The sequence below is a fragment of the Theropithecus gelada genome, chromosome 20 (assembly GCF_003255815.1).
Source record: "Theropithecus gelada isolate Dixy chromosome 20, Tgel_1.0, whole genome shotgun sequence".
NCBI lineage: Eukaryota > Metazoa > Chordata > Mammalia > Primates > Cercopithecidae > Theropithecus > Theropithecus gelada.
The window spans coordinates 10,914,494-10,938,326 of record NC_037688.1 but is presented as its reverse complement, the minus strand read 5'-3'; the positions used below and the strand labels follow the sequence as shown (position 1 = coordinate 10,938,326).

At 37.0% G+C, this 23,833-nt stretch overlaps 1 protein-coding gene across 7 annotated transcripts in view; it reads right to left on the bottom strand.

The window, feature by feature from the left end:
* The window catches only part of CHD9 (chromodomain helicase DNA binding protein 9), a 274,510-nt gene that overhangs the window by 112,569 nt on the left and 138,108 nt on the right, over positions 1-23,833 (bottom strand). For 4 of the 7 annotated variants that reach the window (XM_025370142.1, XM_025370141.1, XM_025370138.1 and 1 more), the window contains one exon: positions 6,034-6,365. In XM_025370142.1, coding sequence (XP_025225927.1) covers positions 6,034-6,365 — 332 coding nt within the window. Of the gene's footprint in view, positions 1-6,033; positions 6,366-7,110; positions 7,365-7,472; positions 8,419-23,833 lie in introns of those variants that run through there. The other 3 variants (XM_025370143.1, XM_025370144.1, XM_025370145.1) reach the window with 3 other exon arrangements.

The following is a 23,833-nucleotide window of genomic DNA, read 5'->3' as shown; positions in this document are numbered from 1 at the left end:
ATCCTGCCCAAGTGTTAGTAGTACTTGCTGTGCAACAAGCTGTGTTCTATACTGCATCAATCTGTAATTGCCCCCTGTTGATTCTCTCATTGCAATAATTGGACAAACAATGAATCTTACCCAATTAGTCCATTTGTTGTAATTAATACATCCAATTCATCATAAGAGAAGAAAAAAGGCAAAAATACAGTGTCACATTATTTTTTCTTTGCAAGCCCAGTGAAAGGTACTGAGGCTTTTTAAGTCCTCAAATATAAACTCAAAACCCACACACACATACACACACACACACACACTCTCTCTTAACTCAGTGAAATGATGCCCATTTAAAGTTCAACTCAAGACCCAAAGCTTAAACTCATCTTAGAAAAACAAGCAAGTTTTAAAAGGGAGTTAAAACTGTAATCCTTAAATATGTAAAAGTTATATTGTATTATACGCTTTTGGGAACTTGGACTATTACTTCCTGTTTAAAGCTGGACATCCTTTTTCAGAAAGGCTGCATTTACTGAGGTATTTAATGTAAGAAAGAAACAAGGATCCAAGTTGTTAGCTAAGTATTAATCAGCCAATACATTTATCTGCACAGTTGAATTCTTAGAAGATACGCATTCTTGGCCGGGCGCGTGGCTCATGCCTGTAATCCCAGCACTTTGGGACGCCGATGAAGGTGAATCACGAGGTCAGCAGATTGAGACCATCCTGGCTAACATGGTGAAACCCCGTATCTACTAAAAAAATACAAAAAATTAGCCGGGCGTGGTGGTGGGCGCCTGTAGTCCCAGCTAGGAGGGAGGCTGAGGCAGGAGAATGGCGTGAATCCCGGGAGGCGGAGCTTGCAGTGAGCAGAGATGCGCCACTGCACTCCAGCCTGGGCAACAGAGCAAGACTCCATCTCAAAAAAAGAAAAAATAAAAATATATATATTGTTTTTTACATATTAACATCTCTGCAATCAGGAATCATTTAATAATCAATGACATGCTATAGTTTTAACTGGCAATATTTGTCTTCTACTGACACATAAAATTAATGGTGTGTCTGTTTTATAATCAGTGACACTTTAGATTCAATAAAATATGGTACATCTATTTGTCAATGATAAACCTTACTAGCATGATTTATATAAAAGTACCATTCTTAAAAATGAAACTGCAAATCTTATTTGAAATTCATAATAAGTTACATACATATCAACTCTTTCTGAGGATAAAGATGTTTCAGATTTTTACTAAGTTTTGTAATTTACATGCAAGCAGTAAAATCCGCAAAACACTTTATCAGATTGGCTTTTAAAAAACTGTTGAACTTACATGGAGACTACTAATGGTATGCCTAATAATAAAAAATTCATAATAAATTTATACTATGCATTTTGACAACTCTTTCGTTTATCATATACCAATAAACAAGACATTTATATTTAATTTGAGCATATATTATTTCAAAATTCCTATTAATTTGGAAAGCTTGCAAGCAGGGCCTCATATGTCACTTTAACAAGAACTATGAAGTGACAATTTCTAATGATACGTCTTATTTTTCCCTCAGATTTTGTTCATCTTATTTTTCCTTTAGATTTTATTATATAGATAAGAACATCTCTGTAAAGACAAACATGTGGACATACATGCTAGTTTTGTTAAAAATACACACCTATACATGTATGTGTGTATATATATGATAGCACATAATTAATAAATGTTATTTTCCTCCTTTCTTCTTGGAGGTTCAAAAGACTATAGCAAACACAGACACAATATCATTTTGAGATATAAATTAATGTTTTATTGTTTTTCTTCATAACATGACTTATACTTAATTCCTACTAGAGTCTGACAAGTATCTCCAAATTTAGACATGTTCTGTTTTAACTAAAAGCTACTTGTAGTACCTGACAACTACTATTCCTGTAACACATACAGAGGATAATTATGGTTAATACAAAAAGGAAAAGAGTTTAATCATAAAGGACAATAATTGATTAAATTTACAGGGCTATGAGAACATTTTTAAGTAACCAAAAGCATTCTAGTTATGTCAGCCAGATAATCTATAACAGAAGTAAATTCCAACTGACGACAACATGGAAACATAATTTAAACGTCAAAGTAATAAATCATAGGTTTAAAAATACTTCTATCAAATCATGTGAAATCCCATTCCATAATCTAAAACCAAACAGGGCCATAAGAAAATTCTACTGGAAGTCTTAGATTCTAAAATAAATTAGTAAATTCATCCTAACTCTCTACTATTACTAAACTATTAGTTATATCTCTGTGGTTTTATGAATGGAGTAGCCTCCATTTCTGTTTTCAATTTAACAGATCAAGTTCAATCCTTTGGTGTCATTTAATATTTAACCTTCTTTCCATCCATCCATCCATCCATCCCATAAAATTCATCCCATTCCATTCATGGAGCATCTATTATGTACCTACTACTACTGAAGGATACTCACTATTTTGTATGAAAGGCAGCTTTCAGAACCTGACTGCCAAGATCACAAAAAACACCTAAGCAGATAAAAGTCTTCCAGGCCTACCTCACCCTTCATTTTGCACCTGCCATTTCAACTCACACCCTTCCACATAATCACGAGCAACTCCCTCAAACTCCAGGCACATTTCAAACTATATTTATCTATCCTAAATGCTACTTTAGTTAACATGATCAACAGAGGCATGGTCATGCCAAAATAGCCATTAATAAGTTAACCTATTATTCCCCTTAACAAGTAGCAACTGTGTTTTCCTGCTTAATTTTTAAGCTGATCTTATTTAGGAACAGAGCCTTAATGGAGAGAACTGAGGTAGCTGAATGAGTATGGGCTTGAAGAAAGGGGTGTGGCTCCTGGCCTTGGCTTTTTCCTTAAATAGCTATGCTATTTGTTTTCAGAAAACAATAATGACTAACATTTACTGAACACTAAGCATATTCTAGGTACTATTTTACATATTATTAACTGATTTAGTCCTCAAAATAACACTATGAGGCAAGTACTATCCTATCCCCATTTTACAGAGGAGGAACCAAAGCATGAGGATGTTAGCTTTTTGTACAGGATTACACTGCTTGTAAGTGATAAAACTAGAATCTGAACAAATGCAACCGACTCCAGAGCCAAAGAATTTAACCCTATTATCACACTGCATCCCCAACCTAACTCACAGAATTGTAAAAATGAAATGAAACTCTAAGATAAGTGCTCTGAAAAGGACATTCTATTATTTGCATTGGAAAAAAAGTTAATCTATAAAAGTGACAACGAAAAGGTTTCAAGCACATTAGCAGCAGGGGCAGTATTGCTTTTCTTCAGATTAGTCTTCCTAGATTACATCAAATCACATATATGGGTTAAATAAACACCAATCCTGATAACATCAACCATAAATTATTGTTTACAAATTTAGTTACTTTAAAAAAACTTTTTTTTTTTTTTTGAGACCGAGTCTCACTCTGTCACCCAGGCTGGAGTGCAGTGGCGCGATCTAGGCTCACTGCAAGCTCCGCCTCCTGGGTTCAAGCCATTCTCCTGCCTCAGTCTCCCGAGTAGCTGGGACTACAGGTGCCTGCCACCAAGCCTGGCTAATTTTGTTTTTGTATTTTTATTTTTTATTTATTTTTTTGTTTTATTTTTGTATTTTTAGTAGAGACGGGGTTTCACCGTGTTAGCCAGGATGGTCTCGATCTCCTGACCTCATGATCCGCCCGCTTGGCCTCCCAAAGTGCTGGGATTACAGGCGTGAGCCGACACGCCCAGCCATTACTTTTAAAATTTATATTTTACACTGCTGTTGGTTAAGTAGCACTGCTTTCCAAATTAACTAATAGCAATAATTTGATATTAGGAACAGCCCAACTTTCCTAATAGAAAAATAAAAATTTTAAATGAGATGTTTAATATAAAATGGTGCTAATTGAAATGATGCAACTGAACTTTACTTAAATGATTCTTCACCCAAAAATTTAAAACTCACCAAATTCAAAATTACAAAGTATAGTGGCTTATTGGAAGGCACAGTAATGAAATATTTCAATTGGCTAATACTGGAATTCTGGATTGTATATGAATTTCATTTATTCCAACTATGCCTTTTCCTCCAACATGACAATAATATTTGTCTTTGATATAAATGATTAAGATACTGTTTTACTCTAATAGCTTAATACATACACAAACTTCAATTCTACTTATCTGCCTGAGACTTATAAATTCTTCTATCATAAAGGCCTATATTTTCAACAATTTTTCTTTTCTAGCAACTACTTAATATTTTACCATGTATTTAGCCAAAACAGAAAAAATATCATTTCTAGTACAATTCTTATCTATTTTGTTTTCTAGAATTTGCTACCTCTAGAAAAAGTAATGATCAATGTTGCACAATATTAAAATAATTTACTATGAATAATTTACCTACTTCTAACAAAAATACAGATATCACAAAACGAGTCAGTACTCCGCTTCAGTGTTACTACTCCCCTTACCATATTAATTCACTTTTCTAAAAATCTGTGTTTTTCTCTAATTTAATTATTTCTAGTTTTCTCTTATGGACAATATTTTTTCTTAAACTAGATTTACTTCTGGTATCTTTTGCCTTTAGCTGTTCCTTCCCAAGTTTGAAGCAAGTAACAGTTAGTATAACTTTTGCAATTTATCAAACCAATTTCCTCATTTTATGCATTGCTTTTCAAAACGTTACTCTTCCAAATAGTATTCTACTCTGTCTAGATCTCTGAACAAGTTAAAACTGGAAACCCTTAATTATATTAAATTTTAGTGCAGCAAAAGACTAAATATGGGATTTCCTGAATTAAAACTGGGCAGAGCTTTGGAAAAATAAGTTACTTTCATACCTAAAACCTCTAAAAAAAAATAAAATGAGTAGAAATCTTTCAAATTTCATTTTAGCTGTCTGCAAATAAAATGCAAAATCAATATTATTATTAAACTATTATAACAAGAGAGCCCATATTATTTAATAGTTTGCACCTAAATGACATAAGGACTAAACTAAATAATTTGGTGGTTGCATTCAAAATGCTAACAATTCATTTGGTTTATAAAATTGCATTAGTTCTAAATATCTATATAACATGTCAACAATTTCTGAGCAAATGAAGATTTTCACAATAAAGACATTCTTTATTGTGGACTTTTTTGTGAAAAAGAGAAAAATCAGATTGACCACTTTATATAAAATTTCCACATAAAGTCCTCAAAAACAACTAGTCCTGAAAAAACAATTCTAAACTATGTTGGCTTAGTTATGCTTACACTTGCTTGCTAAGCAAATACACCTATAAAGCAAATTATAACATTTACTGTATTTTATCTTTTGAAAATGTTTTGGATAAGCAGTAAAAAATACATAGGATTAATGTATCCTCCTAGAGCAATTCTTTGTCCTTGTAATTCTCTTGGAGCATTAATCCTCACCTGGCCTCTTTATTACATAAAGTAAATCAGACTGTATGGAAGTAAATCAGTAAGAACTGGCAGCTACTTATTGTTGATTTATATGGTATTAGTTTTTTTTTTTTTTTTTTGCCATTTCATTCAGTCCAAAGTTGTGGTTTTCTAAGAAAATATTACATTTCATGTTTCCGAACTATGAGGTGCTCAGTGAGGCACAAGTACAACCAAGAGATAAAGAATCTTATAAAGAATTACAATGCATGCTCTGTAAAGAATGTGAATATGAAACTGGCACAGCAATATGGATTTCATTTTGTTTGTTTTTATCCTTTTCCTGATTCATATGCTGAAATATTTTACTACTTTAAGTCCCTTTTAATAATATTAACATACAAAAAGCTACATTCTACATTCATAGAACCATAAAATTTGGGAGATCCTGAAATATTATCTAATTCATTCGGCAAGGAAATAAAGCACACATGGTAGACAATTTAAACCTCAAATATGGGAGTAAATACACTCAAATCAAAAGTAGATGGTTAGACAGGTTGAACTTTAACAAAACATTGAAAGGAATTAAATGTAATTCTTAACCAACTTACCCAATTTTTGTCTTCTCTTTTAACTTAGAACACGTTTTTGTTTTTTTGCTGTCTTTGTCCTTTGGCTTGGATTTCATCCTTCTACCTTTCTTTTCCTCTTTTCCTTCAACTGAAGCACTAGGAAAGTTTTCAGGGCTCATTACTCGTGGAATATTGCGTTCCCCACGCTCCTTTGCTTTTGCTATGGCCTCTGATATTATACGATTAGCCTTTTCTTGCTTGCTTTCTGATTCCACCTTTTTTCTCTGCTTCTTCTCAGACATGACCCTCACCTGGGTATTCTGCAACTTAGTATATGTCCCAGAACCATCGCTCTTCTTGGAAGATGGAGGCTAGAGAAATAAAAATATTTTTTATAGAATATACCAAAGTACATCTAAAACAACTGTCACAAAGGTAAAATTACATTAGCAAATATGTGAGTGCTACAAACAAATTTAAATTAAAACATTTTGCTTATCAAGAAATTAGTACAGATATAAACAGCTCAATTGTTACTTTTAAAAATGAACGTTAAAGAATAATAATATAGATTCATTGGTATTTTCATAGCATTCTTGGTTAGTTGATTCAAGTTTTGTCCTGTAAAGATAGTTGATTAAAATTTTATCCCATAAAGAGTCTGTGCATTTGGAATAAAAGTCTTTTCTTTCCTCTTCCCTCCAAAATTCTGAACATTAATAAATTTTTAAATAATTTTAATTTAGAATTACTCCACACAGTTTATTATGACTTTTAGAAAAATAAAGCCTCTGTTTTACAACTAGAACCTGAACTCATTTAATATTTAAATGCAGCAACATAGCTAGTTAGTAAAGACATTCTCATACTTAAAATTAGAGAAAGTTTTAGTTTTCCCATGAAAGAGTTAAATGTGAAAATTATTTTTCTTTTTCTATATCATAATTATTTTGCTCAAGCAATTTGGGAAAGAAACAAGTTTTATAGTTTTACCTTAAAATTATTAATATTTAGCAATATCACAGGAAGCAGATCAAGAGCATTTTAAAAAGAATTTCCTCTTCAAACACGCATTCATCCACATATACTTAGATCACAGTTTTGTTATGTTCTTACCCGTAAACATGCCTCTGACTATAGCAAAGGAAAAAACCATCAGGAATTTCCAAACACATTTTCATGCTGATTCCAGTGTGCTTCACTGGATATTTTTTCTATACCTGCCTCATCAAAGGTTTCATAGCAGTGCTGCAGCACTGGGAAAGGAAGGAGGGTTTAGAATTGCTCTCTAAAATGCCACCTTAAGGCCTACAGGCTATAACAAATAACCAAGACTCGAGAAAACAGCAACAAGCTCAAGATGGCGATGCAGTACGACTCCCGTAGCAGCAGCCAGTAATAAGGAAGGTTATTCAATCCCATTAGCCTTTTAGCCCAAAGAACCCCTCCTCCTCCCACTCATTCAGGCTTTCACTTACCCTTCCTCTTGGCCTCTTCACTGAAGACATTTTTGGCGTCAGACAAAGGCTTGCCCTCTGCTTTTTCACCACCCCAGGCAGTGCTCAAGAAAAAAGCATTGAAAGAAGATTCCTAAATGGCCTATTTAGCAAGCTGCAACCAAGAGATGCACAACCCTCCACAAATACACATTTTGATTTATCAACACATTTCTGCCTTGGCAAGTTTATATCTACTGTTCATCCTATTTAGATATGAAAAAGGCTGTAAACACTCCTAAAAAGCTGAGTTTCCTCAATAGCTGTAAGCAGATAGCCAGATTCCAACAAAGCACAGAAAGAAATGAATGCACAAAGCATCAAAATGCATCAGCATGAATATTAGAGATGTCGTTAAAAATACTGACTCCTTCTGCGGAAGTAGGCCAGCAGATGGTGCTACCAGTTATTATTCCATTAGACTCTGCAATTTAACCCCCAATGGACTGTTCTTCCCTCCATGTAACACATTAACTCTCACTCTGCCATTTCCTGCAGTAAAGTTTTAAAAAATATACATAAAAATCTGATTTTAAAAAATCACCTGAGAACTAAAACCGTGGTGAAATGGCATTATGTGGCTATCAGTATTAGAAAAAACAAAACAAAACAAAACAAAATCCAAAGCAGTTTTTATTGGAGAAAAATACTTTTCTCAAAGATACTCTAAAATATTTAAAACATGAAATAGCTGAAGATTAGCAAAGGGTTAAAAAGCAGGTCATGCAAATGAACCCAAAACAAGTTTAAGAAATTAGCTAAGGCTTCTTACTATTTTTCTAACAAAAAGCTAACAGTGTTATTTTGAAAATACAGAAATGAAGCTATTTTCATTTGAATTATAAAAAGAGGCTTAAAATTTTGAAATGAACAAATGAGAACGGTTTATAAAGATTACTAACAATGTTAAAATTGTTTCATCGTCTTAACATGGATGAATACATTTTCCTAACACAAAAAAACTCAAAACCATTCTGACTTTTCCTCCTCACCTTCTATTTTAACTGAACTGATGAGTTTTTCAGGTAAAACTGTAGGTTTAGTTCTGTAGCAAGTCAACTTGAATTTGAACATCAGTACAACTTTTCTTTCTATAAAAATTGATTCTATTTTAGTAAGCAATGCCCTTAAATCACTAAAACAAAATTTCACTGCTTCAAAATTCAAGTTTACCTCTTTCATCAATGCCATTTTTTCGGTTGGTCCTGGTTAGTCATCTGATATCACTATAAAACAACACTGGGTTCCCCCCTCCGCCCCTTTCAGGTACGAAAGGCCTCAAAACAGAAACAATACTATCTGAACAGGGCTCCAGAAAGACCCATCTGGACGGCATGAGAGATTAAAGGCAGAGGACAAGTAAGGACAAGGAAAGGATATGACTTGAGACGTCATCAATGTGAAAATAATAACAATAATGAGATAATACTTACAGACTACTTACTAAGTGCCAGGGATTATTCTAAGTATTTTACATTTAATAACTAATTTAATCCTGATCAATAATAGGGTAATAACAGTGATGATGGAGACGAGGGGCCAGGTAATGAAATACTCTTGATAGTAGCATTACAAAGTTAACAGAATGGAACTGAGAGAGCAAACAATTACAAAAATCATTATGATAAGAGCTAAAATGTAGTGTTTACTATGTACCAGGCACTATTCCTAGTATTTCCTATATATTGACTAAATCTTCAAAACAACCCTGTGAGATAGGTACTACTTGTAGTCCCATTTTATATATGAGGTTACTGGGGGATAGAGAAGTGACTTGCCCAAGATCACACAGCTATTGAATAGTGGAGCAGGGATTAGAAGACAAGGGGGTCTCGTTAGGGAGACCACACTCTTAACCACTCTTAAACACTATATTTTAATCATGTTTGGTTCAACTATCATAATTTACAGAGATTAATTTGAGGACAAAGGAAAGTAGTAACATTCTCAAAATTGCAGAGATACCAAATAATAAGGCTAGGATGGATTTTTATTTTTTCCAGTGCCCTTTCAAAAGTGTAGAAATCAACTAGACATAGGTGAGGCATGGCTGAGGAGCAGGAAGAGCCAGTACTTGGTTTCTCGACCAAGAAAAGGTAAAAGAAAGCCGGGTGTGGTGGCTCACACCTGTAATCCCAGCACTTTGGGAGGCCGCGGTGGGCGGATCACCTGAGGTCAGAAGTTCAAGACCAGCCTGACCAACATGGAGAAAAACTGTCTCTACTAAAAATACAAAATTAGCGGGGCCTGGTGGTGCATGCCTGCAATCCCAGCTACTCAGGAGGCTGAGGCAGAAGAATCACTTGAACCTGGGAGACAAAGGCTGCGGTGAGCTGAGATCACCCCATTGCACTTCAGCCTGGGAAACGAGAGTGAAACTCTGTCTTAAAAAAAAAAAAAGGAAAAGAAATAGGAAACCTAGTTGAGAAAGAATGTATATGTGTGTGTAATAAGTTTAATTCTTTTCATACTGAGTTTGATATGGAGATCTCTAGCAATTTGAAATTTGGGACTGGATCATCAGAGAGAGAAGTCAGGTCTGGAATGTAAGATGTGGATTCTCCTGCTGTTCTCTTCCATTACCCTTAATTCACTGACACTATTCATAGAACCTAGGAGGATTTCCAAAATAACTCACTTCTCTTACAAAGTTTTTCAATAGATCCTATTACCTGACTCAGAATCCCAACTGTTTAATAAATCTTAATAGTAGACAGCAGAGAATCTATGATCAAATATTTCCTCTGCTACTAGAATACAGCATTTTAAAACCATATTCCCAGAGTATCAACTGAGCTGTTAAATGAACATTTTAATGTTGGTCATTTCCCAATTCATACACACAAACGTACAAGGTTATGGTTTTTCTGCCCTTTTTTCCCCATCTAAGCAGTCATCAAATTCTGTCAAATCTACTTAATTGTATTTTGGGTTTTCTTCCTCTTCTCAGTCCCCACAGCTCCTGCTTTATTAACTTTCTACTTGTTATATTGTGGTTATGTAGGAAATGTTCTGATCTGTAGAAAACATACACCAAAGTCATTGAGGATGATGGATTACTAGGTCTGCACCCTATTCAAATGGAAATAATTTCTTTGTACTACACTTGCAATTTTGCTGTAAGTGTGATAGTTTCAAAATACAAAGTATTTAAAAATTTAAAATAAAGTCACAGGCCTTGCTCCCCATGAGCTTGTATGATTAAGATAATAGGCCGGGCACAGTGGCTCATGCCTGTAATCCCAGCACTTGGGGAGGCCGAGGTGGATGGATCACTTGAGGTCAGGAGTTCTAGATCAGCTTAGCCAACACGGTGAAAGCCCGTCTCTACTAAAAACACAAAAACTAACTGGGCATGGTGGTACACGTCTGTAATCCCAATTACTCAGGGGGCTGAGGAAGAAGAATCGCTTGAACCCAGGGGGCGGAGGTTGCAGTCAGCTGAGATCACGCCACTAGCCTGGGCGACAGAGCGAGACTGTGTCTCAAAACAAACAAACAAACATATAAACAAAAAAAAAACATAAAAGGCACATGTATTAATATCGTATCCAAATGTTCATTAAAAAGGAAAATCTATAGTACAAGAGATGATATCATACGTGATATGTTATTTTGATAGCACCTGGAAGGAATATATGGAAGACACTAGATATCATATTTCAGTATTGGGGAAACTCAAAGATTTATAAGTGTTTGTCAAAGACAGATCATGACCTAATAGCAAGTCATGATATACATTTAAAGGGTCCAGAGAACCACTAAAAAAAAAAAACAACAAAACAAAAACAAAAAAACAAATAGAGTAGAAGAGGATGGTGTCAGACCCTTATGCATGCACTTCATGCCTCTAATAAAATTAGAAATTTTTCACACTACCTGTTACTCGCCTTTTCCTTCACGAGGAAAAACAGCAAAGAGATTTGGGAAAGAAATTAGAGGTTTTAAAGTCTGAGTGGGGACTTACGTCCTTTCTCCTCTGGTGAAATAATTTCACATGTATACCCAACAGTCATATTGGGAAATTCCTCCATTTCCAATATTTTAGTTGTATTAATAAAACTACTGAATCACTAGTGTGTGGATATAAGTTGAAATTATAAATTTTCAAAAAGAGAAGGGGAAAATGATCACATGACCACTGTACATTCAGAGAATAGGTTCCTCTCCTGGCAGGCTGGGGTGGTGAAGGTTATGTACACACACACACACACACACACACACACACACGTGCATATCTAGATAAAGAAATGTTCTGCTTGACACATTTTTTTTTGGGGGGGATGGAGTCTTGCTCTGTCACCCAGGCTGGAGTGCAGTGGGGTGATCTCGGCTCACTGCAAGCTCCGCCTCCTGGGTTCACACCATTCTCCTGCCTCAGCCTCCCAAGTAGCTGGCACTACAGGTGCCCGCCACCATGCCCAGCTACTTTTTTTGTATTTTTAGTAGAGATGGGGTTTCACCGTGTTCGCCAGGATGGTCTCGATCTCCTGACCTTGTGATCCGCCCATCTCAGCCTCCCATAGTGCTGGATTACAGGTGTGAACCACTGCTCCCGGCCCTACTTGACATATTTTTTAAATAAGAAGAAATACAAGGTCCCAGATATAATTCCTTAGTAAAAATAAAACACAGAACAATAAATTTTCAACAACAGAGATATAACTGCATTGTAGCTAAAATTCTCCCAACCTTTCTCAAGAGAGAGGAAGACTCTTACACTTTAGGCTTAGAGGACTAGGTAGATGGAAGTTTCAATGGAAGAGGACATAAAACAGAAGATAGCAAGCCTTGAGCAAGGATGAGTTTATCTGCCTAGAGAGACAATGTAGAATAACAGAAGAGAACCAGTGGTGAAACCCAAAAACACCAAGTTTCAGGAGCTAGCAGATGAAGAGGAGCTACTGAAGGAAAACAACAAGAAAATGCAAGAATGGTAAGATGAGTATCAGGAGACAGTGGTTCCATGGAAGCCAAGAACGGAAAGAATTAAAAGCTCTGCAGTCAAAAGGAAAGTATCTTAAAGTAATTTGGTATTATAAAGATAATTTAATAAGGCATTTTACTTCTCTTAAATTGTTTATTGTAAACTGGTGTGCTGGTTTTTAGTCTCCTTATTTTAAAAATAGAAGCATAATAATTATTTACTTAAATATTCATATGAAATCAACCTAAAAACAACAGATTTATAGTTAATTTTAGTAATATGTGTCAAACATTAGTATGGTGGCTTCTTTTGATTTTTATTTAATGCATACAACATTTTTTCTTCAAACTATCAATAAAGACATGTTTAAAGAGAAAAGAGAAAAAACTGATCCAAGAGCAAATTATAATGTCAGTCGTTTTCTGAATTTTACCCTTAGACTTGTTTTCAGAGGTTTTCACGGAAGTGGAACAATTATTTCACTTCACTTTCTTCACATCTGTGAACTGCCATGCTCACAAATTAAAAGGTTTATTTTCGTCTTGTGACTTGCAGTAGTACTTAGGTTTACACTTTTAGATAACCATGACATTCCTTTTTTTTCAAGTGTCATAATCTTAATTTGCATTGACACAGTAATACTTTTTAAGGATTGGCTTTATTTTAAGCTTTATTTTATTCATCCACATAAAAGTGCAAACAGTAGGTGTTCATACAAGTTTTGTTTCTTTTTTAAATACAAATGTACATATAGCTTACAGGAAGCACAGGGGAAAAAGGAACTTGTTAAATGCGATCAACAAAATCCAGATGTAATCAGCAAAATGTGGATGTAATCAGTAAAATTCAGAGTGTCAGAAACTCCATAGGACAAAGGACTCTATTTCTTCAACAAAGAAATTGTAAGAAACAAAACAAAAAAGGGAACCACAGAGTAAATGAGACTTAAGACTAATCGGAATGACAAAATAGGAAAAAAAAAAAAAAAAGAAACGTAAAAGACCTCAAGAAAAGGCAACATGTGGAGCACTGCATTTGGTTTATATGTTTTCTAAGTGTAGATACTGGCCTGAACCAGCCAACTGTAAAAATAAATTTACTTAGCAACTGGAGAAATAGAAAATCTGACCAGGTATTTTGATTATATAATAATAATGGTTATCTTTTTAGGTGTGAAACTGGTTTTGCAGTTGTGTTTTAAAGACAAAAATCTAAGGCAGACATGATGGCTCATGCCTGTAATCCCAGAACTTTGGGAGGCCAAGGCAGGAGGATCACTTGAGGCCAGGAGTCCAAGGCCAGCCTGGGTAACACAGCAAGACACATCTCTTAAAAAGAAATTTAAACTTAGCTAAGTGTGATGGTGCACATCTGTAGTCCTAGTTGCTTGGGAGGCTGAGGTGGGAGGATTACTTGAGCCCAGGAGCTTGAGGCTGCAGTGAGCTATGATGAGCCCCTGTACGCAAGTTGGGTTGGGTGACAAAGCAAAACCCCATCTCAAAGTAAAAAACAAACCTCAAACCGACTCCCCCAAATTTTTGTCTTTTAGATGTATAAATCAATGTATTTTTAGATGAATGATAAGACTAAGATGTACTTCAAAAATATCCATGGAGGGGGTGGTTATGTTCATTAGAGGGCAGTACAACAGATGCAACAGTGGCCATATAAATTGATGGCTGTTGGTAGCTGGGAGATGGATACTCTACTCCTGTGTAACTTGAAATGTTATATAATAAAGAAATTTAAAATTTTATATTCTGGAATAACAAGTAGTTTGGCATGACAAGGAAAGTAGACGCCTATGGGAGAATGATAAGCAACAAGGACTAAAATATAACTGCCTAGATTATCAACACTGTTATAGGTTATGTTAAAATATCTAGACTTTATGCTGAAGGAATTAGGGAATTCATAAATGATTATATAGAGAGAACAGGATCACACTTTAAGACATAAGGGTACTAAGCGGTTTTGATAAAAAGGCCAGAATAATTGATAAAATATTATTGGTTTAGAAAAAGGTCATACCTGATCTAAAAACAAATAGTATTTAATCTATTTTACATTAGTTTGCAGTACTTTTTCAAGCAAACTTGTTGCTTCCAAATAAGTCCAAAGTATATTTTTAAAACATCAAATCACAAACCCTCACCAAGTTCACCACTTGCTGAAAACATTAAATATGCTGAATTCATTAGTCCATAAATTATCCCCAATACTGAAAGCTATTCTCAGCATAACATTGAGATTAAGGGAATGGGTTTTTGAGCCAGTCAGCCCTGGTTTCTGGTTCCAGTTCCATCATTTACCGGGGCCTCAGCTTCCTCAACTGTAAAATGTAGATAATAATAGTATTCACCTAATAGGGTTCTTGTGAAACCTAATAGATAATGCTGTAGAGTGCTTTAGCACGGTGTCGGGCATACAAATACTGAGAGATGTTAGGTATTGTTATTGTTATTGCTGTGATGTGATACTGTGCTCTTCTCAGTACATCATATCAGGGAGTATATGATATCAGTGTCTTATTGTTATTGGTGATGTTACCCTTGGTTACTTGGTTAAAGTAGTGTCTGCCATTTCTTCTCCATGTAAATATCTTTTTTTAATAATAAATGCATATTTTATGGGAAGATATTTTGAGACTAGAAATATCCTGTTTCCCATATACATCTGCCCAGTAATTCATTGATTCTTGCCCATAACAATCATTACTGTGGTATTTGCCTAACGGAAAGTTTATATTTCCATAATTCCTTCCACATTTTAAATTGGAATTCTACTCTAAACAAGAGCTGTCTCTTCTCCCTTTTAATTTATTCATTCATTTGTATCAGTATAGACTCATAAATCTTGGCTCACTGCAAGCTCCACTCCCTGGGTTCAAGCAATTCTCATGCCTCAGACTCTCGAGTAGCTGGAATTACAGGTATCTGCCACCATGCCTGGCTAATTTTTGTGGGTTTTGTTTTTGTGTTTTTTTTTTGAGACACAGTCTTGCTCTGTTGCCCAGGCTGGAGTGCAGTGGTACAATCTCGGCTCACTGCAACCTCTGCCTCTTGGGTTCAAGCAATTCTCCTGCCTCAGCCTCCCGAGTAGCTGGGACTATAGGTGCACGCCACCACGCCCAGCTAAATTTTGTATTTTTAGTAGAGATGGGGTTTCACCATGTTGGTCAGGCTGGTCTTGAACTCCTGATCTCATGATCAGCCCACCTCAGCCTCCCAAACTGCTGGGATTACAAGCATGAGCCACTGTGCCCGGCCTCATGTTTTTATATTTTTAGTAGAGACAGGGTTTTGCCATGTTGGCCAGGCTGGTCTCGAACTCCTGACCTCAGGTGGTCCACCCGCCCCGGTCTCCCAAAGTGCTAGGATTACAGGTGTGAGCCACCGTGCCCGGCTGCTATTACTTCTTTCTATGGGTTATAATCTGACACTATGATTATTTACTTGTTCAAACTGTCCTAACTTTGGCCATTTACAGCTCCTTCAAGTTGGTTCCTGTGTTCATAACCCCACTGTATTTCAAGCACTTCCTTATTTTCTGGTACTGTAAGAGATTCCAGTTTTATGGTAAGAATAGTTTAATGGTCAAGATGGAAGTTGCTGAGATGGAAGCCACACTACAGTAGGTTAAGAAGCAAATGGAAACTACATGTTCTCACTTACATGTGGGAGCTAAACAATGGGTATACACAGACATACAGGGTGAAACAACAGACACTGGAGACTCTAAAAGGTGGAAAGGTGGGAGCAGAGTCAGGGATGAAATACTACCAGTTGGGTACAATGTATACTATATAGGCGATGAGTACACTAAATACCCAAACTTCACCACTATTGAAATATCTATGTATCTCAACTGTACTTGTACCTCTAAATCTGTAAACATAAAACTTTAAACATCTAAAAATAATTTAAAACATGAATTTAAGTAAAAAAGTGAAATTTTCTATTTTCAAAATATATATACATGTTTGTCTATATGAATATATATTAATATATGCTGAATGAATTAGGGAATCAATAAATGACTATATAGAGAGAAGTAACAGGATCAGATTTTAAGATATAGAGTTGTTAAGTGGTTTCAATAAAAATTCATCTATAGGACCAGGCACAGTAGCTCTCATCTGTAATCCCATCACTTTGGGAGGCTGAGGACTGCTTGAACCCAGGAGTTCGAGACCAGCCTGGGCAACACGGCGAGATCCCATCTCTACAAAAAAATTTAAAAAGCAGCTGAGCCTGGTGGCTCACATTTGTAATCCCAGCTACTCAGGAGGCTGAGGTGGGAGGATTGTTTGAGCCCAGGAGGTCAAGGCTGCAGTGAGACTTGTTCACGCCACTACAATCTACCCTGGGCGACAGAAAGACCATACCTCCCTACTCCACCGGCACCCCTTGCCCCCCCAAAAAAGGAAGAGAAATCCTAAGCGTGTCAACTGAGCCCTTCCAAAATTCATCCAACAGGTTCTTCTTCAGCTTGCACTAAACCTCTCTAATTGAATATTTCCAGTTTAAATTTGTGAACTGGTGCTATCTCCTACATTTCTACTGACTTTTTATTTCAGCTTAATATCTCTTCAGGTACCCTACCATGAATTCTTAATTAGACACTCCCTTCTTAGTTGAATGATCATACTTAGAAATGTTAATTTTTAAAAAAAATCTCATGGTTCAGCACGGTGCCTCATGCCTGTAATCCCAGCACTTTGGGAGGCCAAGGCAGGAGAATTGCTTGAGGCCAGGAGTTTGAGACCAGCCTGGGCAACATACCAAGACCGCATCTCTACAAAAAGAAAAAAACTGGGTGTGGTGGTGGGCACCTGTAGTCCTGCCTACTTGAGTAGCTGAGGCGGAAGGATCCCTTGAGCCCAAGAGTTTGAGGCTGGAGTGAGCTGTGACTGCGCCACTGCACTCTAGTCTCAGCAACAGAGCAAGATCCTATCTCTAAGAAAAAAAAGAAAAAATTTAAAAATCTTATGAAGCTGAATCTACACATGAGTATGCATGCGTGTACACACAAACAACTACTTAAGTACAGCCATCCATTGCTTAATGATGGGGATACATTCTAAGAAATCTGTCATTAGGCAATTTCATCATTATATGAACATCATAGAATATACTTACACGAACCTAGACATTGTATAGCCTATTGTTCCTAGGCTATGAACCTCTATAGCATGTTACTGTAGCTAACACTTTAGGCAATTAGAATTCAATGGTATTTGTGTATCTAAACATAGAAAAGGTATAGCAAAAATATTATGAAACCCCCACTGTATATGCTTCTATTGTTAACTGAAACATTGATACGCAGCACATGACTGTATAAAATAAATGGTAGATGCCTTATAAAAAAAAATGAGTGTATAGTGTAATAGCTGGCCCAAAAGAGCAAACGCAATCTTAATACTGTACAAACAGAAATATAGTCTATAGAACAAAGGAGGTAGTAATTATGCTGTACTCTAGTCTCCCCATGAGAAATGTATTCTCTTTCGGCTTAAGAGGATCATGAACTAGATCACTCACTCAGACATATTATACGAATACATACTGTTCACCAGATATTGCTGTTAAGTGCTGGGAAATAAAACAATAGGGGAAAAAAAATTCTTTTTTTTTTTTTTTTTGAGATAGAGTTTCGCTCTGTCACCCAGGCTGGAGTGCAGTGGCACGATCTCGGCTCACTGCAACCTCCGCCTCTCAGGTTCAAGTGATTTTCGTGTCTCAGCCTCCTGAGGCACCACCATACCCGGCTAATTTTTGTGTTTTTTGTAGAGACAAGGTCTTGCCATGTTGGCCAGGCTGGTCTCTAACTCCTGGCCTCAAGTGATCCGCCCATCTTGGCCTCCCAAAGTACTGGGATTATAGGTGTGAGCCACCACGCCCAGCCATGAGGAAAAAGTCTCTTTTCTAATATAGCTAACATTTTAGAAAGGGACCAGCCTGACCAACATGGAGAAACCCGGTTCTCTGCTACAAATACAAAATTAGCCAGGCGTGGTGACGCATGCCTGTAATCCCAGCTACTCAAGAGGCTGAGGCAGGAGAATCACTTGAACCTGGGAGGCGGAGGTTGCAGTGAGCCGAGATTGCACCACTGCACTCCAGCCTGGGCAACAAGAGCGAAACTCCGTCTCAAAAAAAAAAAAAAAAAAGAAAAGAAAAGAAAAAGAAAGAAAGGGAGGTAAGCAAATAGGATAAACATCAGGCAAGGGTAAAGGTTATACAGAGAATGAAAATAGGATGCTGTGATGAAAGGTGATAGGGCGATCATTTTAGAATAAGTTCAGTCTCCTGGAGGAGGTACCATTAATACTGAATTTTGAATGAAAAGAAAGAACTAGCCATGTAAAGATCAGAGGAAAGATGAATTAAAAATTATCTTAGGCAGGTGTGAGAAATCATCTACAAAGCAAAATGACCAATATACTGGTTTATATCTTCTTTTTTTTTTTTTTTTTTTTTTTGAGACGGAGTCTCGCTCTGTCGCCCAGGCTGGAGTGCAGTGGCCGGATCTCAGCTCACTGCAAGCTCCGCCTCCCGGGTTCACGCCATTCTCCTGCCTCAGCCTCCCGAGTAGCTGGGACTACAGGCGCCCGCCACCTCGTCCGGCTAGTATTTTTGTATTTTGTAGTAGAGACGGGGTTTCACCGTGTTAGCCAGGATGGTCTCGATCTCCTGACCTCGTGATCCGCCCGTCTCGGCCTCCCAAAGTGCTGGGATTACAGGCTTGAGCCACCGCGCCCGGCACTGGTTTATATCTTAACAATAAGTTTCCCTATAACATTTGCACAAACTATACTTTCTAGTCTGTTCATCTAGAAACTGTCCTATCTGTAGAAGTGAGTAGTCTGTACCTCAAGTTCTCTCCAGATCTTATCTGTTCAGGTCCTACAATTTTAAGTTTATTTCTTCTAGTAATGGCCGATCATCATTATTCTCAATGGTCTGATTGTCTAAGACAGTGTTTATGAACTAAGAGCTGTAATCTCATTATGGGCCTTCAATTCAGTGGATAGTAACCAACATTCTTTATAAATGAAGTAGATTAGTGTTTTATGAAACACTGGTTATATCTTACTAAACACACACACACCACTACATATATACATTTAGAAACATTTATAAATAGACATATATACTGAAATCCAGTCAATAAGTTTTCAAAACACTACTTTTTTTTTTTTTTTTTTTTTTTGAGACGGAGTCTCGCTCTGTTGCCCAGGCTAGAGTGCAGTGGCACGATCTCAACTCACTGCAAGCTCCACCTATTGGGTTCACACCATTCTCCTGCCTCAGCCTCCAGAGTAGCAGGGACTACAGGTGACTGCCACTACACCCAGCTAATTTTTTGTATTTTTAGTAGAGACGGGGTTTCACCATGTCAGCCAGGATGGTCTCAATCTCCTGACCTCGTGATCCACCCGCCTCAGCCTCCCAAAGTGCTGAGATTACAGGCGTGAGCCACCGCACCTGGCCCAAAACACTATTATAAGAGGTCAATGAATTGCTTCCATTTCATTTAATGACATTCAACACGATAATTATATTGGTCTGTCCTATTTTGGAGATTCCTTGTAATAAAAGTGTAACTATGACTATAACAGTTTTCAGTGGGTTTCGTGAGTCCTGCTGGCAAATTATTAAAACTGAGGGTACTTTTGGGAACCCATAGAACTTGTAGTTGGTGTCAGAAGTGAGGACAGTCTTGGGACTGTGCTAACTTTGCAGTTTGGCTAACTCTGAATAATGCTTCTCAATGAAAAAAAAAAAAGTTTGGTGGCAAAATAAAGAGATCTCAATCTGCTATATTTAAATGCAAATTCCAATTAAAAATATGTTTACATTTTTATAAGACTTATAAAATAATGAAAACTAGAATTGGCAATAATTCCATGCTATTAAAGACTTATTTATAGGAAATCTGAACTAAGAAAACTGCTTCCTTAAATATCCTAGGCATTCCCATTCCATCTGTACAGAGGAACACATCTATGTGACAAGATTCAATATTCCTACATACATTTTTAAAAATTGAGCATGTTTGACTTAAGAGAAAAAGGACACAAGAAGAGGAACTGCATGACAGTCCACTTAAAATATTACATGGAAAGAAATTACTTTTTGAGGCTTGAAAGAAGTTCAGTTCTTTAAACAAATATTGAGGCCGGGTGTGGTGGCTTACGCCTGTAATCCCAGCACTTGGGGAGGCAAAGGTGGGCAGAGCACAAGGTCAGGAGATTGAGACCATCCTGGTCAATACGGTGAAAACCCATCTCTACTAAAAATACAAAAAATCAGCCGGGTGTGGTGGCAGGAGCCATAATCCCAGCTACTTGGGAGACTGAGGCAGGGGAATCGCTTGAACCCGGGAGGCAGAGGTTACAGTGAGCCAAGATCGCGCCACTACGCCACTGTACTGTAGCCTGGCGATAGAGTGAGACTCCGTCTCAAAAAAAAAAAAATTGAATGTTTATGAATCAGGTACTACTTGATATTAGAACAATGGACATGTAGTCTCTCAGAAAGAAATTTATAACTTGGCAATACAAAACTATCACCAATGAGTAAAATACAGAGGGAAATATAGTTAATAATACTCTTCATCAGCATGTTCCCTCCCTTTAGCACCTCCTCCCCAACACTGTTCATATTGCTTTTGGAAGGCTCTAAAAATGGAAAAACAGGGTGGAGTACTATCGAATAAACCCATGGTTGGAGAGTAGATACACTTGAGAAAATATGATTGGCTACGTAGGATGGGAGAGGGTTTCTGTAATTCTAATCACAGAAAGAGTTCAAACCGAAAATGCTAGGGAGGCCGGGCATAGTGGCTCATGTCTGTAATTCCAGCACTTTGGGAGGCTGAGGTGGGCAGATCCCCTGAGGTCAGTAATTAAGAGACCAGCCTGGCCAACACAGTGAAACCCCGTATCTACCAAAAATACAAAAATTAGCTGGGCATGGTGGTGCACGCCTGTAGTCCTATCTACTCAGGAGCTGAGGCAGGAGAATCCTAGCTACTCAGGAGGCTGACGGAGGTTGCAGCGCAGAGATTGCACCACTGCACTACAGTCTAGGTGACACAGCGAGACTCCATCTCAAAAAAAAAGCTAGAATATTCATACAACAGAATGAGTTGAACTAGACAGGCTGCTTAGTCCCATTCAATTCTGGGATTCAATTCTAAGATTCTACAAAGAAGTACTGATATTTAAAATAATCAAGAACACGCAATTAGGTTATCTTACCTTCCATAACAGCATAATAGAGTCCTGATATAAAATACTTTCCTAGTTATATAAAGTAGCCTGAGGTGCACTGGGAACCTGATTTTCTACTGCAACCTCAATGAATAAAGACTAGGTAGACTACACAAACATCAATTTGTTCGTGTATTGTTGAGTAAAAAATGTTACTCAAATCCCACTATAATTAAAAACAGAACACAGGATTACAGATGAAAATTAACATTTGTGCAATGTTTGATAGTTTACAGAGGACTTTAATCTGTCAAATGTTATCTCATTTAATTCTTCCAAACTCCTAGGAAATGGCTATAGTGGTGGTAGTGGTCCTCGTCATTCCCATTTTAAAACGAAGGAGTCTTAGCCAAGTTCCATAACCTTTCCTTTATACTAGTCTGCCACTGTATCTCAGCCTTTTCTCTCTTCTACTCCCTTATTTTTCACACAATTAACACATTCACCACAGTAACCCATCTCAACACTTAGCTGGGAGAGAAAGGAGTGGAATGGCATGGACTAGTAAATTCTCTCTGAAATTCTGAGAGGAGAGAAGCATCTTTCCTGCCTACCTACCTTCGACAATCACTATTCTATACTTTTCTTTCTGAAGACGTATGTTAATCATTAACACATAAATCTTAAACTCAAGAAAATTGAAGGTACAAATATACGAGGAAAAAACAAAACAATTTCACTGGAGATGATTCACCTAAAACCTTAGTTTGGCTTAGAAAGCTCTAAAATTGCCCTATAATTTATAGAAAACTGCAATCCTAGATTGGATCTGATCACTGTCTTTAAAACTTAGAAGACTGATTGGTTCACTCATTTAATATTCATTTAACACGTACTTGTTGAACTAAGTGTGCTGTTCAACAAGCACTGTTCCCAAGCACTTCCCATTACTTTGTCACCTACTTATATTAAGGGATCCTATGATTAAATCAAATATTCTGCTTTCAAAAATGACTTGTTCTAATATCTACCAAGGCTAATCATTTTATTGTGACAGGCAGAATTCTAAGGTAAACCCCCAGTGAACCATGCCCTTGTGAAACTCTTCCCCTTGATTGTGGGCTGAACCTGTAAAAAATGTTGGAATACCACAGGTTATGTGGCAAAAGTGAAAGGATTTTACAGATAAAATTAGCGCCTATATCAGTCTACCTAGTGGTTGCCAAGAGTTAGGGATGGGAGATTAGGGTACAAGAGAGGTAGGTTTGGTTGCAAAAGAGCAACATCCTTGTGGTGATGGAACTATACTGTATCTTGGCTTTGGTGGTGGTTTCATGAACCTACACATGTGATAAAATTTCATGAAAATAAACACACAAACACATGCAGATGAGAGCATGGAAAACTGGGGAAATCTAAATAAAGATTGGTGGATTGTATCAAGTTTACTCAGATTCACAGTCAAGTCAGTTTCTTGACTGTGATACTGTACTGTAGTTTTGCAAGATTCAACCCTTGTGGGAAACTGAATTAAGGATATACTGAGGCTGGGCGCAGTGGGGCATGCCTGTAATCTCAGCACTTTGGGAGGCTGAGGCAAGTGAATCACTTGAGGCCAAGCATTCAAGACCAGTCTGGCCAACATGGCAAAACCCCATCTCTACTAAAAATATAAAGATTAGCCAGGCATGGTGGCACACACCTGTGATCCCAGCTACTTGGGAGATTGAGGTGTGAAAATTGCTTGAACCTGGGAAGTGGAGATTGCAATGAGTTGAGGTCATGCCACTGTACTCCAGCCTAGACAACAGAGCAAAACCATATCTCAAAAGAGAAAAAAAAAAAAAAAAGCATACATTGAATATCTCTGTATTATTTCTTACAACTGCATGAAATCTGCAATTACCTCAAACTGAAACTTAAAAAAAAAAAAAAGTAGAAAAAAAGAGAGCGCTTAGGCCTTCCGCTGGCCTTGAAGAAACAAACTGCTGGAGTTCTACAGCTGCAAGGAAATGTGTTTTGTCAACAATCTCATAAGCCTAGACCCTGAGCCTCAGATGAGATACTGCAGCCCAAGTTGACACCTTGGTTGCAGTTTTGTGAGAGCCTAAGAACCCATCTCAGCTGTGCCCAAACACCTGACCCATAGAAGCCATGAGATAATAAATGAGTGCCATTTTAAGCCAGACTGAA